Source organism: Nuphar pumila, chromosome 10 (assembly GCF_984573655.1).
Source record: "Nuphar pumila chromosome 10, dmNupPumi1.hap1.1, whole genome shotgun sequence".
Classification (NCBI taxonomy): Eukaryota; Viridiplantae; Streptophyta; class Magnoliopsida; order Nymphaeales; family Nymphaeaceae; genus Nuphar; species Nuphar pumila.
This window is the reverse complement of record NC_143258.1, coordinates 90,533,253-90,552,892: the sequence shown is the minus strand read 5'-3', so window position 1 is coordinate 90,552,892 and position 19,640 is coordinate 90,533,253. Positions and strand designations below refer to the sequence as shown.

Below are 19,640 nucleotides of genomic sequence, written 5' to 3'. Positions count from 1 at the left end.
GTGTGTTTATGGCTGTTTCCTCTCTATGTGATTGTTTATTAGTCTGACAATACTTTTAAAGATGCTAGTAGTTTTTTCTCATGAAGATTTTCATGTACACACACCCATATAGAAGTAAGTGTGTCTGTGTGTGTATATACCAATGTCATCGATATTTTGAATGTATCATGATATTATCGGCAATTTCAAGCTTGCCGATAATATCAGGAATATATCGTGATGTTTTCAAAATATCAGTATATAAAAAAAATATCGTGATATTAGCATGATATTTTTGAGTTTTTTTTTTAAGTTTGCATTTCCTATTTTTTTGTTTCTTTTATATTTTAAAACCTTTAAAAAATAATACAAAACTTATTATTTTCTTAGTTTTTTTGTTGTTATTTATATTTTTTTCAAAAATTTAAACTCCCAAGATTTTTCCGAGATATTCTCGAGTTTTATCAACTTTTGAAAATCTCTCCGAGAAATACCCTTGCTGAGAAATTACCTTTAACGAACGATACAGGTGATTGGTATATACTCTATAATCGTTTGAATGTACAAAGTACAAATGACTTAGCAACTTCTAATTTTTTTTATTCCAATAGACCCCACATATGTGATCTACATGTTTTTAGTGGAACCGGCTTTTGAATTGCTGGAATCTGACATGTGTACAGATTTTTCTAGTGATGCAAAAGCGATGGTGGTAAATGTACCGATTTTCTCTGACTTGAAACATGTTTTTCCATTGAAAAACATGTTTTTTCATTGAAAAACATGATCCAAGGGCCATTTCCTACTAAATAGAGCATGCTAAACACATCTACGAGGTTAGATTGAGTCAAAACAACTTGCATCATGAGATTCTAACTAGATTGTACCTACAATCGACTATATTAAATATATACCCATTATATATATATGCAAGTATATACATTTTATGCATATATCTATACATGTTTGTGTGTTTATTGTCTTTTTCAGTATAGTAATACAAATTGTGTTATAACTACAAGTCTAAAATTGTCCAAGTTTTGGAGAAAACTTATAATTGCCAATTGTAAACGTATTCTATGATATATATATATATATATATATATATAGGGAAGGGGGACAGTGCAACAAAAGGCAGGTGCAAAATCTATAACCAATGATGATCGGGTGGTGTTCTTTCTCTAACGATCGAGTTTTTTTATCATTCAGGCTTTATATATTGCATTTTTATCATTTATTTATTAAGCATCATATTTTGGATTATGAATTTTCAATATTTAGATGCATTTTTTAAAGTGCTAAAAATCAATGGGCGACAATACTTTGTATTGTAAAATTGTGAGCCATCCATTTTTTCATGTTTTGAAAAACATGTCTATATGTTGTAAAATCTTCTTGTAAAGCATATTTCTTATTAAAAACATTATAAAGAAGAAATATATAAGGTCTGATTGATTAAACGCTTGAACACCGGAGAAAGAGAGACATCCTATCATCATTGGTTATAGATGTTGCAACTTCCTTTGGTTGCACGCCCCCCCCTTATATATATATACATATATACATATATTATATGAAATATAATATAAATATTATATATATTATATATAAAAATATGGTTATACTTGTATTAATAAAATTATACATTAAATATATTTATAAAAATAACATATAATGCATATTATATATAATCTATTGGTAAAATACTATAAAATATAGATATTATATTCATTCATATATTTATATATTTTATACAAAATATAAAGTTAACATGATACCACTTGTCACGGGCCTATTTCCTTCAATGGGCCAGCGCGGCGCGACGGTCCTTCCTCACCGCCGCAAGCCTACTTGTCAGCTCGCTTGCCGATCGGGGAAGCTTGTAATCAGAGTGCAAGAGAGCAAGAGAGAATAGAGGGAGAGAAATTACAATCACAAGAAGCAATCACAACGAGGGTGAACAAAAGAAAGCTCAACGCATTTACTTCATTCACAATTTTGCCCGCAGGCTATTACAATTCAAGTATACGGGCTTCCCCTTCGGGGTATTGATTTACCTGAACCGAGCAGCTTATATCAGACTCAACAAAAGCAAAACAGACTCTAAGCGCAACTGTACAATGTAAGTCGCAAGGGAACATGCTCCTCGACAACACAATGGGCCGAAAAGCACCTCAGTCAGATCCTTCGCCATAAAGTCAACTATTTGGGGGAGGCGAAGGGCCGAGTCACCGAGTTCACCTGGCTGAGTGACGAGTCACTCAAGGACGAGCCGAGTGACGAGTCACTGGGTTTTAAAACCATTATATATAATGGTTTTAAAACCCAGTGACTCGTCACTTGGCTCGTCCTTGAGTGACTTGTCACTCAGCCAGGTGAACTCGGTGACTCGGCCCTTCGCCTCCCCCAAATAGTTGACTTTATATATATATATATATATATATATATATATATATATATATATATATATATATATATATATATATATAATGGTTTTAAAACCCAGTGACTCGTCACTCAGCCAGGTGAACTCGGTGACTCGGCCCTTCGCCTTCCCCAAATAGTTGACTTTGTGGCGAAGGATCTGACTGAGGTGCTTTTCGTCCCATTATGCTGCCGGGGAGCATGTTCCCTTGCGACGAGAGAGAGAGAGAGAGAGAGAGAGAGAGAGAGAGAGAGAGAGAGAGAGAGAGAGAGAGAGAGAACTTTGCTTTCTATCCCCTTCTTGTTATAGAACTAGTGGAAAAGCTTTTTTGCTTTTCTTCAGTGCACATTGGCAAGGCACTTTCAGCATGCTTGGCACACTTAGCTGCTGCTTGCAGCATCTTTTCTATGTTCTCATATCTGTAACTTTTCCCAGAAATTTTATGCTTAGTTGTCTCATTATCATGTTATAGATTTTCATTTCCAAGATGCTCAGGATCTTCCTTGATGGCTCTATATCATTTTACCTATAATCACTGACAACGGTGTCTATTTTTTGATGCAGCAAAATTATCAAATCCTTCATTCAGGGTGTTCTTCCTGGGATCGCTCTAAAGATTTTTCTCATCTTTTTGCCTGCAATATTGATGCTGATGTCAAAGTTTGAAGGTTATATTGCTCTATCGGTGCTGGAAAGAAGATCTGCAACTAAATACTACATTTTCCAGCTTATTAATGTGTTTCTTGGGAGCATAATTACAGGAACTGCTTTTGAACAGATGAAATACTTTATGAAGCAGTCTGCAAATGAGTATGTTCTCTACTGCAGCATATACAATTTTGTCATGAATGGTATTGGTGTTGGAAAATCCTATCTTTTGTTCATTGGATTTGTCCACTCATTAAGGAGGAAAAAAAAATCTTGCCTTAGTGTCAACTCATTGCTTTTGTGCTTACTCAACTTTTGCAACAGCAATCATCTGTAGTTTACTTGAAAATAAATGGTCCTTTTTTGTTTGTTCTGGTCCACCTGTTTGCAAAGCAAGATAAGCCTTTTTTCCCTTTTTTGCTTTGGGCTGTTTCATTGCTAGCGCTTTCTCCCTACTTCAGGATTCTTCTAAAACGGTGTTCATTTTGCACTTTCATAATTTTGGTTCACCCATTTGGTTGGTCTAAGTTGTGTTTTGTGATACATACACCTATTATAAATGAAAGATTAACCTGGAAGTAGACATATTCTTTCTAGGATACCTCCTGGTGCATCTCCATATTTGAGATCTACATGTACCATGAGTTCACAAGTCCTTTGCTTTAAGCAGTGTTATGTTATCTTCCACTTTGATCTAATTATCAAGACAATCGATTATCATGCAAATACAATATCAGGCATCATTACAGTATTTAACAAAAGAACAAGGTCATGTGAGAAAAGTGTTGAATTAGGTCACTTCATCTGAAGGTCCATTATGTAGTTAAAATATATTTTCTTTTTGCTTGATTCTCCTTGATTTCTTGTTGAACGTGCTATTTTTTGCAACATCAGTTCTCTTCACTTTGTGTGGATAAAAAGGAAAATCTCTCTTCCCTAATTACTTTTTCTGTGTTGGAGAGCCATAGTTGCTAATATAAGAGAACTAAAAATGGTATGTTCCTTACAAAAAGTAAATTATCACCATAATTTGATTTTCGAACTAAAAATGTCCTCTGAAAACATGTTATTGTTAGTGGATCAATAGGAATATTTCTTATGTAACTTTCCTTTTACTATCTTCATCACTCGAGTTAGCCGCGATCATGATGTTGGTTAGGGAGATGATGTTGTAGGATGTGTTCTGCTACCTGTTGCTTTCTTGGATACTCATGCCATAGAATTTGCAAGAACATCGAAGAGTATATCTTCACTGGGCTGAATGCAGTGATGTGGCTGAAGCCATGACAAAAGGCTAGTAGAAGAATCTGAGTTATTTGAGTGGAAGAGGCAAGAACAAAATTTTAGAGTAGGGAAATCCAAATACAAAAAGAAATTAACTCCCATGACTCACTTAAAGGAGCATCTGCAGGCTGAACTGCTTTTAATGCTATGATATGACAGAGTGCATGGCGAATATCTAATTTGTACAGGCCAGTAAACAAAAAGCACTTAAAGCAATGTTACTATAAATTCCCTCTCTTTAAACAGTTCAATTTAGGTACTTCTTTCAGAAATGTCTTTATGAAAAGAACTGTGAAGTCTGGATATATACACTTTGGAAAATTATTGTACCTTATATTCAGGGATTTTGTTGAAGAGGCTTCTCTTCTTAGTCAACTCAATGGTGGATTAAATAGAGACTTTGTCTGCAAGGTGGTAGCAGGGATTGTTCTATTTGTGCTGCCATTAGCAAGCACTTATATTTGTATTCGTTTCTTTCTTTTAGTGATCTTGTGTTTGTCTTATGTTTCTTTCACCCTCCTGAATTCTTTAAACCATCTACTAAACAGATTGTTTCCTGCTTCAGTCTGAGGTATTGGCTTATATCCTTTGGAGTCAACATGACACTCCTTTGCGAAAGAAGTGTAGATGTGTTTTTAACTAACAATAAACCTTTTTCACATCAGAAACACACATTTCTTATTCGAATATTAGTTCCAACCTGGAGAAGTTTCACATTACAAACACACATTTCTTGGTCAAACGTTAGTTCCAACCTGGAGAAAAACCATTTTGGATTCTTTATCTCCACATTTGATCATTTTTTTGTTAGCTGTAGTCAATAATTCTATCCATATTAATTTTTTATGAGCTTTATTGGGTTATCAATCATGCTATTCTCACAGTTTTTGTGAATCCTGAATATGATAAAATTGTAGATTGAGTTAGTGCTGGATTTTATTCATCATGTGGTGCATATTACAGATTGTGTAACATGGAGTTTAAACATGAGGCGGATTGTGTTTTTAAGAACATGAGGCAAATTCTTATTGCATTAAGGTTATATTTGCATATTGAAAAGAATCATATGGATAAGTCCTAGGGAAGTTATCATGTTGAGATAGAGGGGAATTCCCTTATGAGCCTGGAAAATGATTCCAATGGCATGCACAAATCTTACCTGAAAATGCTGGAGATCTCTGTGGGAATTAAGACATCACCAGTTCCAGGGTGTCAAGAGAGTGATCATCAATAATGAGCCAGAAGAGGTTGACAATTCTTCATGCGAACTTGTTCAGCACTCTTGCAAAATATTAGAACCAAAAAGATCTGTGAGAAATGAATAAAAATAGATTAGAGAATGAGGAAGAAAAGAGGGAGAGTTGTGATATCTAGAGTAGTATGAGGGTGTAATCTATTTACCCCTCTTCTCTTTCTTTATTAACTATGAGGTTACAAACTTTTGTCAAATATGCCCTTATGAGATGCTATGGGTCTAATCAAACTCATGGTGTAACCTGGTCAGTCAGATTCTTGACAGAAATGATCCTCTCCTCATAAGAGGTCTCTCTTCTTTTACTTGAAAAAATGAAGAGGTCTCGCTGCAAAAAAAATCTCTTCTTTTACTTAAAGAATGAAAAGGTCTCACTGCAAAAAAAGAAAAGGCAAGACCATTACCAAAAACATGCGTACAAGCAAACAACAACAGACGGATTTGGATCTGGTACCTATGAGGCCCCAGGTGGCCAATTCTGATCAAGCCTCCTTATTTTCTGGTTAGAATGAAGACGAGCTCACCAGAACTTCTCTTTTTTTCTTTTCCAGAAACCTCTATTCAAGGAAAGCATCATGAAAAAAAATAACTGTAGCATGCAAAAGGGGAGGCGTCTTTGTAGTTCAACTGGTGTAAATATGTTGGTAAAGTTTCACTTTGAGCAATGCGTCTTCTCTGATTTGGGTTGAAGGAGAGACTAGAATGCCTGGATGTGTCAGCCCTTTATGAGATGCTATGGGTCTAATCAAACTCATGGCGTAACCTGGTCAGTCAGATTCTTGACAGAAATGATCCTCTCCTCATAAGAGGTCTCTCTTCTTTTACTTGAAAAAATGAAGAGGTCTCGCTGCAAAAAAAATCTCTTCTTTTACTTAAAGAATGAAAAGGTCTCACTGCAAAAAAGAAAAGGCAAGACCATTACCAAAAACATGCGTACAAGCAAACAACAACAGCCGGATCTGGATCTGGTACCTATGAGGCCCCAGGTGGCCAATTCTGATATTTTCTGGTTAGAATGAAGACGAGCTCACCAGAACTTCTCTTTTTTCTTTTCCAGAAACCTCTATTCAAGGAAAGCATCATGAAAAAAAATAACTGTAGCATGCAAAAGGGGAGGCGTCTTTGTAGTTCAACTGGTGTAAATATGTTGGTAAAGTTTCACTTTGAGCAATGCGTCTTCTCTGATTTGGGTTGAAGGAGAGACTAGAATGCCTGGATGTGTCAGCCTCTCTCCCTTTTCTGCTCATTTTTTTCCTTTTTTCAGAATCAACAACACCGCCCCCCCCCCATCCTAGGGCTGGGGAAGACCCAAAGGTGCATATTTTTCTTAGGTGAGACTCACAATTATGTGAAATGCTTTTGCCATTTGCAGTTCGGATAAAATGCATGGGAAAGTAGAGATTTATGCAACATAACCTTCAAAGATTTCAATCTTCTCGGGTTTGCAGACATGCCTTAAACCTTTACTTTGTTGGACTGATCAATCAGTTTGATCGAACTTAACTTGGTTATTGTTGGCTTGTTAGTAGTTGATTTTAAGGAACTGTTTTAGTTAGGTCTAAAAGTGATCAATTGAATAATGTACGATTCTTTGACTTGCTGCCTTCTGTGTAGGATCCAGTCATTCTTGTAAGATTTAATGTTTTATGGGTCCTTGTTTATTTTCAATCTGTACGCTATGACTTTGATGCTGTTTTCTATTCACCTTCTTGTTGAGAACCATTTCTTTTACTGGCATTGGGATAAATACTACATTGACAAAGCATGTGTATCTCAAAACTTTTAACCTTAGTGCATGTAAACAGACTGGTTGTTTCTTGTAAGGCTGTGTTTGCTTCAAATGCCAGTGGGCTCATTTATTGGTACCTGTAATTGGAAAGATTACGGCTTTTGGTTTCATCTCTTCTATTTTCTTGTATCTAGCTATTCTAAACTTCTTTTTAAGCGTATAATATAATTAATTTTTTTTTCTGATATTTTGCAGTATTCCTCGTCTAATAGGCGTATCAATACCTATGAAAGCAACTTTTTTCATTACTTATATTATGGTCGATGGCTGGGCTGGAGTTGCTGGAGAGATTTTGAGACTAAAGCCATTGATTATATATCATATCAAAAACTTTTTCTTGGTGAAGACTGAGAAGGATAGAGAAGAAGCGATGGATCCAGGAAGTATTGGTTTCAATACTTCCGAACCTCAAATACAACTATATTTCTTACTTGGTCTTGTTTATTGTGTGATCACTCCTATTTTACTTCCATTTATTGTGGTCTTCTTTACCTTTGCATACGCCGTGTATCGTCATCAGGTAAAGTGTCTGGCATTTTGTTGGACCTGCTGATCTTCAGTTTTAGAACATTCTGTTTTTGTTTGTATTATATCATTTTATATCTGAGCATTGTTGGATCATATTTATTTGTGGGTCATGTTAGAATGAATCACAACATAATTCCTTTTGAAGTTTGCAACGAACAAACTTATGGATGGAAGAGTGTCCTTCTGGTCCTCTCTCTCCTTGGTATCTTGTAATTCTCAATGAGGATATACAATCCACTGTAAAGTTTTGAGTATCTGAATTACTTTATGTGTTTGGTAGTACATAAAATGTAGAACACAGGTATTTTTCTGAGTGGGAAAATTTCCACTTCGCAGCCTTAAGATGATCAAATAGCTTTTGCCATAAGTTCAAGACAAATCCAGATGCTTTGAAGTTATGTACTTTTGCGTCTTGATTGGCTCATTCTTTCAATTTGTCATGTTCCAATTACAATCGTAGAGACAAACTATGATGGACAGTTAGTAATTACTGGATCGCTTTAGGTTTGAATCTATGTCACATGGGTGCGGGTGCGGGGATTCGGCACTTCCAAAAAACCCGGGTGCGGGGGTGCGGCAGGGGCAAAAATGTGTATATATATAGATAGATATATAGATAAGGGGGGTCCGGGGGTTCCCCCCGGCGCGGGTCCCGCTGCGCGGTCAGCGGGCGGGGGTCCAGGGGGGGGGCAGCCCATTTCATAGGGAATTTAAAAAAAAAATGGACCGAAATGACCCTGGGTGCGGTCAACGCACCCAGGGTCGGGTTGGCCGCACCCGCACCCGCGTCGATGCGGGTGCGGCACCCTGCTAGCCGAATCCCTGTTACATAGGTTTGGATTAAGTTGACTAGATTGGGTCTAGTCACTGGCACTCTTAAGGGTTGATGTTGACATAGACTTCATTAATTAGGGAGAAGAAAGTACTTATTGGTATAGTAGGACATTAGGACATTAGCAGTTGGATGTGTTTCCTTGTTTCATTTCACTCTTTTATTTCTCTTTTGTTCTGTGATTCCTACATTAGGGCTGGTCTTACTTTCTGAGTCAGGCTTAATAGAGTCTTTGAATGCAAGTGCTTTGAGTTAGTATGAGCCAAACCCAACCTTGAGTTGATCCAGGAGAGCCTAGAGACAGTGTTTGGATAAAAACTGAAGGGTCAATTTGTGTTAGAGTTTACTTTACCCAGATAGAGGAGTTTTCTAGGATACTAGACTGTTAGACTGATAATCATTGCTTTTAGTGGTGGATCCTAATCTTGATTATGTTGTTCTGTTCTGGGTTCCTGACTATGTCATGATGACAGTGGTGTAATGCACTCAACTGTTGTAACAGATTTCACTCATGAATTCCGTAGGATTTACATTTTGGATATTTCCAACAATAGACAACAAATTGCAAACTACTTAATGCAAGGCTTTTATAGAGAGTATGGAACATTGGGTGAAAATTTCTCTTGGTAATGTTTATGAGCCTATATGTACAAGCAGGAATCTTTGAAGTGACAGTTATGCACTTAATAACAGCATGGTTGGCTATCCTGGAACTCAGTCTCAAATTGGCTAAATTCAACTTGTTAACTTTGGATTAAGTCGGTGACTCAAGAATGTCACAGTTCTTTATTTATATCTATTAGAAAGAAAAATTTTATAGACTGTAGTTTGTTATTTAAAAAAAATAATCTAAACCAGTTTTACATGCATGCACACTTACACACACACACATACATACATGCGCGCACACACACACACACATGTAGTGAACTGGAAACTATTTTCCATACTCTGCTTCGAACCCTAGATGCTGCAAGGAAACCATCAAGAGTTTGGAAAGCAAAACCCATAGACACACAAGCACACACATGTAAACAGTTTTCTGTACTCCATATGTAAGTGAACTATTTTCCAAATTTCCCCTCACACTCTAGATGGTGCAAAGAAAACTATCAAGAACTTGGAAAGCAGAAACCACATTTCCATACTTCTCAGATTCTGGATGGTGCTAGGAAAACCATCAACAGTTCTGAAAGCAGATGACAAAACTGCAATGATGACTTTATATTTGGTATAGCACTGGCACAGCTGGCACAATATGGCTATTTTCCAAAAACAGTGCAAGGGTGTCTTTGGAGTTTGTTCTTCACACATGCCCACTATTTAGTTTATACAAAAATATGAAGAATATAGAAAACACGAAATATGCATTGTACCATGTAATGTGTCCTATGCATTACATAATATTGTCTGTATATGATACATGCACAAATAAAAAATGCAAGATGTCAGAAGAAAAAGAGTACTACAACAATGTCTGCTGCTGTACTGAATTGTTGTTTGCTGATCAAATGAAATTTGCTACAAAGAAAATCTAATAACAAGCTAGATTAGGCTAAATCAGGAGAAAACCATCTGAGGTATAATCAAGTTAGAGGAACACTACCACCCTTGAAAGATTCATACACTTTGATGTGTCAATCTTGCCATCCTACATGCTATGATATTGACTTAATTGATTTGTTATTCAAGGCTTTGAATTATTTAGCTGTCAATGTTTATTTATTCTAACAGTTTTATACTCTATCATCTGCATGTTATCAATGCCTTCATGTGTGTATTCTGCATGTGTGATGCCTTTTCCTTCAGATTTTGTTGGCTGGACAATATTCCTTTCTGAAGATTATTGTTATTGTCCAGATAATAAATGTTTACAATCAGGAGTATGAGAGTGCGGCAGCTTTTTGGCCAGCTGTGCACAGTCGGATTATTACTAATTTGATAATTTCACAACTGCTCCTAATGGGATTATTAAGTACAAAATCTGCTGCTCAAACAAGCCCCTTGCTTATTGCTCTTCCAGTTTTGACCTTTTGGTTCCATAGATTCTGCAAAAGCCGCTATGAACCTGCATTTGTTAAGTTTCCACTACAGGTAAGTGGAATAGTATTCCAATTCTATTACACTAATATTTTTATTGACAATTTGTTTCATTTCCTTATTTTTGGATAACAGTTGAAAATTTTTGTTGTCTAACTGTGGTGGTGTTATTCTCTTTGATTTGGAAACAAAACTGCTAAAAGAGATCATGAACAACCACACGACAGTTTGAGTCTTTGTTTGATGCCCACTTGGTGCACTGTTATATATATGGAGAGTCTTTAATATATTGCTTTCTTTCATTTTGACACAAGTTTCATTGGATATTGCATGATCACCGAGGCATGTTTACTGAATTAGGTCAGTATGCTGTGGCCATTACCTTTAAGTAATGACATGCTGGGGTAGATTCAAGTCAAATGCTTTTAGGATATTATAGGGCCCATTTTATGAGTCATATTCTTAGGATCATACAATTCTATGACTGCACTATCTATCCCCTCGATGTTAGTCATGATTACGCCTTGTATGGTTCATGGCATTGTTAGTGATAGATTGGGGGCGATGACACATGTAAACATTTTGGTACTAGATAGTTCCAGGACACAGCAAGAGGTACACTTGGTGTGTCATAGGGGTTCTACAAAACTATGACAACGAGAATGTCTGATTATGTATGTTCACATCTGAAATGTAAATTAACAAATGTCATCTTAAAAGTGCAGATTCTTCAACAGCAATTCTAAGCCACTACAATTAAATTCAGTGTACTAGATAGTTCCAGGACACAGCAAGAGGTACACTTGGTGTGTCATAGGGGTTCTACAAAACTATGACAACGAGAATGTCTGATTATGTATGTTCACATCTGAAATGTAAATTAACAAATGTCATCTTAAAAGTGCAGATTCTTCAACAGCAATTCTAAGCCACTACAATTAAATTCAGTGAACTACAGAAAACAAAAAGCCAATCTACAAAGTAAAGGATCCAGATATTGAGAAAACATACATGAAGTTATGGTACATTGCCGACACCATCCAACGTGATTGACTGGGTCCATGAAGTGCCATGAAACATTTGAAGCCCATACCTGTGTCATGTAATGTTGATGGGAACAAGCATGAATCACTTTACTAGTTAAAATAGTAGTTCATGCATTTCTCTAAGTAATATCTGAAACTGTTATATTTCCAAGCCAGGAGAAAGAAAAAAGAAGGTTTAAACTTTAAACACCAATGTTGTGAAAAGCGTTAAGGCTTAGTGTAGCAGTCCACCAAAAACTGAAGCCAGGCATAAAGTGTAAGTCTCAATTAAAAAAAAACTTTAAAAAACCTTTAAAAATATCTACAAATACAAATAAATAAAGGAAATGCTTTATTAATGAAGCAACAACCAAAACTCATACACTTTTCATTCCTTGCATTTCCAGCACAGCTAACATTAAAAAAACTTATGAGATAAGTTTTTTAGCACCTCTTGGTAGAGAGAGAGAAGAGTTCTACTGGTTCTACTTCTTTTTAGAGACGAGATGTAAGAGAGAGACTCGAGAGACGATAGAGAAGAGGGAGAGTCAAGAAACGAGAGATAAGAGAGACGAGAGTCAAGGGATGAGAGAGAAGAGGGAGAGTCAAGAGACAAGAGAGAAGAGGAGAATCAAGAGACGAGAGAAGAAAGGAGAGTTGAGAGAAGAGGGACAGTCGAGAGAACGGAGGTGAGAAAGAGGGAGGGGCAAGAGCCCAACCCTAATTAGGGTCAGGCTTGAGCCCCAAATAATGGTCAAATGGGGGCTTTGATCCTATTTGACTGAGGCGTGCACCTCACGCTGAGACGTGCCTCGCCCCAAGGCGCACACCTCATAACCCATGAGGCGTGTGCCTTAACCCCCTTACACTTTTTTCATGAGCATCAAGGCACAAAGGGCCTCACCTAGGGGTGAGGCATGCCTTTTGCGCCTTGAGGCGCGTCTTTAATAACATTGGTTGAAACCAACATGCCTCATTTTTTACAAAAAACTGCTAGCCCAATTTTTACATCATGACCACCATGGAATTGGTTAGAAACCCAAAAACAATCACAACATTTTTATGGCATAAAGCCAGTCTTATCGACTCTTTGTTATCCGTGTTTTGTGTTTTTACCATTTGTTGAAGTTGAAAATTCTCTACACACCTAGAAATGAGATTATAAAGTTTATTGATGGTATGTTTGTCTGGCTCACTTGCAATATGAAGCATATTAATTTTGTTTCACCATGTGTTCGAGTGCTCCATTGGCATAAACTTTAATGACCATAAATGCAACTTTATTATGAGTACCTTAAATCAGGCCTTTTTGAGAGCTTCATTAAGATCTTTCAGTGTGAAGGAAACGCCTAGTTGTTGCCTTCTCTAGAAACAGAGGAATGTACTCTCTTGTATGAACACCGTGATGTTAAAAATTTAAATATACATATATGTATATATACATATTTGTATATATATTTATGTGTAACTAAGTTAGGGTTAGTCTAGTTAGAATTAGAGTTTTTGTTTTTAGTTTGTATTGAACTAGTCAACATGTTGACTAATCAATACAATAGAGTCGTTGGGACCCCAACGACTCAATTTAGAGCCGTTGGGATCCCCAACGACTCTCAAGGAGCCTTCTCCTTTGTGTATAAATATGGGGCATAGCCCTCACTTTATGTATCAATTCAAGTGTGGGTTATAATCAATAAAATCACTATTTTTTATCTTTTGTTCTTGAACCCATTTAGTGGGTATTTTGTGAGTGAACCATTTTGTGGTTCTTTGAGTGTTCATTTCGGTATTTTGGTGAACTCTTTGAGTGTCCATTGTTGGTGATTTAGTGAACATCTTTGAAGGAATTCATTTTCTTACATGGTATCAAAGCATGGTGATCAAGCTAAAATTCTTTTCGGAATATTAGGAAGTGTGCCACTCCAAATTTGAAAGTGTTGAAGCTCTCTTGCAATTTCTATTCGAAGTGCTTGTGATTGGTGGTAGAGTGCTCATGACTTCCACCATTACTGCTATTCTTTTCTCTCTTTCTCTGTTTTTTTTTAATCCTTATAAAAATGGATGGCAATGATAATGTCACCATAAAACCTATTAATCTCAATGATTCAAACTATGTAACATGACCTTCAATTATAAAGCACTTTATATGGGGAAAAAGGTTGTGGGGGGATTAGTGGATGAGACCGATGTGGAACCCAAACTAATCATTACCAATGTAGAAGGTGAAAAAGAGGTACCTCTTACGGAGGTTTAAAAAAACAAGGCAATAACCACTTATGACAAAAAGTGAAAGGAATGAAGAATGGGATATACCAAGATTATGTCTTGGCTCATTAGTAGCGTTGACATCAAAAAGTGTTCAAGTCTTGCTAAATTCGAACATACAAACAATGCATGAGATTATTTTAAGAGAATGTACTCTATTAAAGATATTGCACATGTGTGCGACTTACAAGATAAGGTACGAAATATGGTTCAAGGAAAAAAAAATATTAGAGAATACTATAATAGTTTATTCGAATTATGGGAAGAGTTGGATCTTCTTGAACCCAAGTGACATTGTCCGAAAGACAGAACTCTGTCAAAATCAAATAGATACTGAACATTCTTTTTAATTTATTAATGGAATAAGATCAGAGCTTTAATCCACCAAATCCGTTCTTCATCGAGAGAAAGTCCCTTCGATAGAAGACACGATAAAAGAATTAAGTATGGAGGAAAATAGGCTTAAAAAAAGAATCTCTAAGAGTGATAATGACTCGGTTCTAGCCATATCTAGACCAGAAAACTATGTTCGTACCTACAAACCCCTACACTATGGAAGGCCAAATGATGAGAAGCAATGCAATGAATATGAAAGAAAGTTATTTGCTACTATTGTCGTGAACCAGGACATGTAAAAACATATTGTCCTAAATTGAAAAAACCTTATGTGAAGAAGGTTGCCTCTATTGAACCTCCACAGGAGTTAAGTGAATCATCTATTGGAAACATGTCCTTAACACAATTAGTGGAGACTCTTCAACTTCTACTCAAAAAAGCATCTTCATCAACTGGAGCTGCGGTCTCTTCATTCGGCTTCTCCGATCCTGGTAAATCTCTTTGGCTTATTGACTCAGGTGCCTCTTTTCATATGACATCAAATAGTGATATGTTATCCGAATGTCATAATTCAAATAGGTCAAATGTTTTCACCGCCGATGAAACATCTCTTGAAATAAAAGGAATAGGAAACTTTGAAAACATTTCTTTAAAGCTCAAAATGATTTTGTATTCCAAATATTAGATATATTCCTAAACTAAACCTAAATTTTTTATCTGTTTCTTAATTATCTGACCATAGATGTAATGTTTCATTCTCCTCTCATGGTTATCGAATGTAAGATCGCCAGTCAGGAAAGCTGATTGGGGAAGACCATAGAGATGGAGGCTTGTACTACATGGATTTTTTAGAAATACCCAAGAATACATTTTGTTGCAATGTTTGGAAATTGGATTTGGATCTATGGCATAAGAGACTTGGCTATCTTAGTATATCCAAGATCCAGTTTTTTCCAAAGATGGAAAATTTTTGTAATTTTGAAAATTTTACATGTGAAAATTATATTCTTGGCAAAATGAAGAGATTACAATTTCAAGAAAGAACCTTTGTTTCTTCTCGATCACTTGAGTTAATACATTCAAATATGTGGGGACGTGCACCTGTTATATAAAAAAATGGTTTTATGCATTATGTAATTTTTGTGAATGATTTTATGAGATACACTTGGATTTATTTTCTTAACATAAGTCCAAAGTTTTCTCACATTTTCAAATATTTCATAATTCAGTCAAAAATCAATTTAAGAATGATATTTTCATCTTTCGCACTGATTTAGTCTGAGAGTTTTTATCAAAAGAATTTAAAGATTACCTAGACCTGTACAATATCACACATCAAAAATCATGTCTTTATATCCCTCAATAAAGTGGTTTAGCGGAAAGGAAGCATAGGCATATTATAGAAACAACAAGGACTTTACTTATTACAAATCAAGTATCTAAAGATTTTTGGGTTGAAGCCATATTAACTACAGTTTATCTTATTAACAGAATGTCATCGTCTTCCTTAAAAAACACATCTCCTATTGAAAAACTTTTTAAACAAATTCCATATTACTCTAGGTTAAGAGTTTTTGGATGCAAGTATTTTGTTTTTACTAACAAAAATGACAAACTCTCTCCTCGTACTATTCATTGTATTTTTCTAGGATATGCAAATAATAAAAAAGGTTACAGATGTTTTGACTTTAAAACTAAAAGGTTATATGTTTTAAGGAATGTACCTTTTTTTAGAAAATGAAAGTTTTTTTGAAATCAAGAAAACTAAGAAAATAAATGAGTATTCTTTTCTGTTGGATTTAATTTCAAAGATTGGTGATTGGGATACTGATGAAGACCAAGAAGTCAAAAATGATGTGATAAGTGAAGCATCTCACAAAGATTAAGATTGTATTCAATATTTCAGGCATGGTAATTTAGAACATCCATGTGCACTTGAAAAATATACCAATAATGAAAAACAGGGAGAGATACAAACCAAAAGGTCATCTAGAGTGTCAAAAATTCCTGAAAATTTTGTGTCCTATGAGTCATTTTTACCTAGGTATCAAGCCTACATTGCATTAATACATTCCTATATAGAACCTTCCAAGTATGTTGAAGCAAAGGAACATCCTGAGTGGGTAGAAGCTATGAGAGTGGAATTAGATGCTTTAAAAAAGGCGGATACTTGGACTATTCAAGACATTCTCCCAGGAAAGAAGCCTATAGGTTATCGATGGGTGTATAAAGTTAAAACCAAGAGTGCTAAAACTCTTGAAAGGTATAAAGCCAGATTAGTTGCCAAGAGATATTCCCAACAATATGGAATAGACTATGAGGAAGCCTTTGCTTAAGTTACTAGAATGACCATAGTTAGGATCTCAGTAGCTCTTGCCTCTATGAAAAAATGACCTATATATCAAATGGATGTTAAAATTATGTTTCTCAATAGAAGCTTGGCTAAAAAAGTTTATATAAAAACATTGCCTACATAGTTATCCCTAAAGGAAAAGCTCTTCGCTTAGATAAGGCCCTATATGTTTGATATTGGATTTCAATTTTGTCTGACTGAAACAATTTTGTTTGTTAAGATTTTTAATGCAGGTATTATTATCTTTCTCTTCTACGTGGACAATATGATAATCACTGGCAGTGATAAACATGGAGTTGAACACATTAAAAAGCTTCTCAAAACATATTTTTAAATGATTGATTTGGATTTTTTTAAATTTTTTCTTGGTATAGAAGTTGCTTATTCTTCTAGAGGTTATCTGCTGACTCAATCTAAGTTTGCTTTAAATATTGTTGACAGGTCTGGTATCAAAGATGATAAGAAGGTCGACACTCCCAAAGTTGTCAATGTCAAAATAAAAATTGATGATAGAGAACCACTTGAAAATCCAATACCTTACAGACAACTTGTTGGGGTATTGTCATATCTCTCAATTAAGAGACCTGACATTGAGCATGCAGTTCATACAACGAGCTAATTTCAGCATGCTGCTATCACTGTTCATATGAGAGAAGTTTTGCGTATTATTAGATATATTAAAACTTTTATTTTTTTGAGAATTTTTCTTGTTTGCTTCTTCATCCTTAGATTTAATTGCTTATACCAATGTTGACTGGGAAGAAGATCCAAATAATCGACACTCAACTACTGGTTTTGTGTATTTTAGATGAATTGCTGATTTTCTTGAGGTGCAAGAAGCAACAGAAAGTCTCTTTCATCAAATGTAGTAGAATACAAAGTTATGGCTATAACCACTATGAAAGTGGTCTGGTTAAGAAGATTTATGGTTGATATGGGTATTCAGAATAAATGAGCATCACGACTATGTTGTAACAACAAAAGTTTCATCTACATTGCCAGCAACCGGACTTCCCACGAACGAACCAAACACATTGAGATGGATTGTCACTATGTACGAGAGGAATTCCTATAGGGCACTATTTATTTTCCCTATGTTACTTCAGAATATCAATTAGCGAATTTCATCACCAAACCTCTTGCTGCTCTTAAATTTTACTTTCTCTTAGACAAACTTTTGGTTATTCAACTGTAAGTTTGAGGGAGAGTGTAAAAAATGTAAATAAACATATATATATATATATATGTGTAACTAAGTTAGGGTTATTCTAGTTAGAATTAGATTTTTTATTTTTTAGTTTGTATTGAACTAGTTAACATGTTGACTAGTCAATACAATAGAGTCGTTGGGACCCCAATGGTTGGGACCCCAACGACTCTCAAGGAGCCTTCTCCTTTGTGTATAAATATGGGGCATAGCCCCCACTCTATGTATCAATTCAAGTGTGGGTTACAATCAATAAAATCACTATTTTTTATCTTTTGTTCTTGAACACATTTAGTGGGTATTTGTGAGTGAACCCTTTTGTGGTTCTTTGAGTATTCATTTCGGTATTTTGGTGGAACTCTTTGAGCATCCATTGTTGGTGATTTAGTGAACATCTTTGAAGGAACTCATTTTTTTATACGTGATACCAATAAATTAGTCAATTTTAGACCTGGTAAAACTGACAAATGAAATCAATTCCATTGACCATCAGTGAACGTTAGGGTGACATACTATCAAAAAGGCTAGTGTATCATGAATGCGTGTGTGTATGCACCTCTCTCTCTCTCATATATATATATATATATATAATGAGCCACTAGAATATGTTTAATATGTGAACCATAGTGTGAACTAGGTATTTTTTATGCTTCTTTCGTGAATCTGACCCTGCAGATGCATTCGTCATGGTCTGTTTGCTAGGAATTGCCTCTTTGATAATGTATTTTTGACGAAAAATGTGATTTTTGGGTGCTTGAATATTTATGAAAGTTCTGAGCCATCGATTTTTAAGCCTTAAAACATCCTGCTAATGTGTTATAATTGGCTGATCCGAAAGCCGATCCCCATAAAACCATGCATGTAGATCACATCCATATGGTGAAATAAAAACAAACAAACAAAAACCCATGAAAATCTCGATTCATACTCCGGTTCATATATTTCCAGTAAACATATTCTAATGGCTATATATATATATATAATGGGAATGAAAACCTACCCAACAGAAAACCTCCCAAACCTACCCAATAAGAAATATTTATCAGATTTTTTGCTGTTTTTTCGAAATTTTGACCTTACAGATGTGATATATGCGCTTGTTTTTATAGGAATCAGTTCTTGGAGCATTTGATGTTGATGCATGAATATGTTTTTATAAGGTTTCAAAAATCAACGGCCTACAATTTCATAAATTTTTGAGGCTCCAAATATCATTTTTTTCATCTAAAATACATGATCCAAGTATCGATTTCTAGTAAATTACTCATGCTGAACACATATGTAAGGTCAGAATTTTGAAAAAAACACCGAAAATCTGATAAATGTTTCTTATTGGGTAGGTTTGGGAGGTTTTCTATTGGGTAGGTTTTCATTTCCATATATATATATATATAACACTCCTGCCATTAAAGGGGGTTTCGACACAACTAGTACCAGTCTCAAGCCTGGATAAAGTAGAAGGACCACTGAAGACTTGAAAGAAGGCAGATAGAGGTGACATGAAAGATTGTAAAGTGACGGAAGTTTTAGCTCTAGATAGACAGGAATGGAGAAGCAAAACTCACAAAGCCGACCCTGTAATTGGGATAAAGCTTGATGATGATGATGATATATATATATATATATATATTATTGGGGTTATCTTTTGTAACCTCAAGGGTATTCTCTCATTTATTTTCT

The 19,640-nt window shown here is 35.4% G+C and overlaps 1 protein-coding gene across 2 annotated transcripts in view; it reads left to right on the top strand.

Annotated features, from left to right (window-relative positions):
- LOC149827316 (hyperosmolality-gated Ca2+ permeable channel 1.5-like) overlaps nt 1–19,640 on the top strand; it is a 75,547-nt gene that overhangs the window by 54,058 nt on the left and 1,849 nt on the right. For both annotated transcript variants that reach the window (XM_090019277.1, XM_090019278.1), the window contains exons 9-11: nt 2,969–3,214; nt 7,573–7,897; nt 10,598–10,831. In XM_090019277.1, coding sequence (XP_089875403.1) covers nt 2,969–3,214; nt 7,573–7,897; nt 10,598–10,831 — 805 coding nt within the window. The remainder of the gene's footprint in view (nt 1–2,968; nt 3,215–7,572; nt 7,898–10,597; nt 10,832–19,640) is intronic.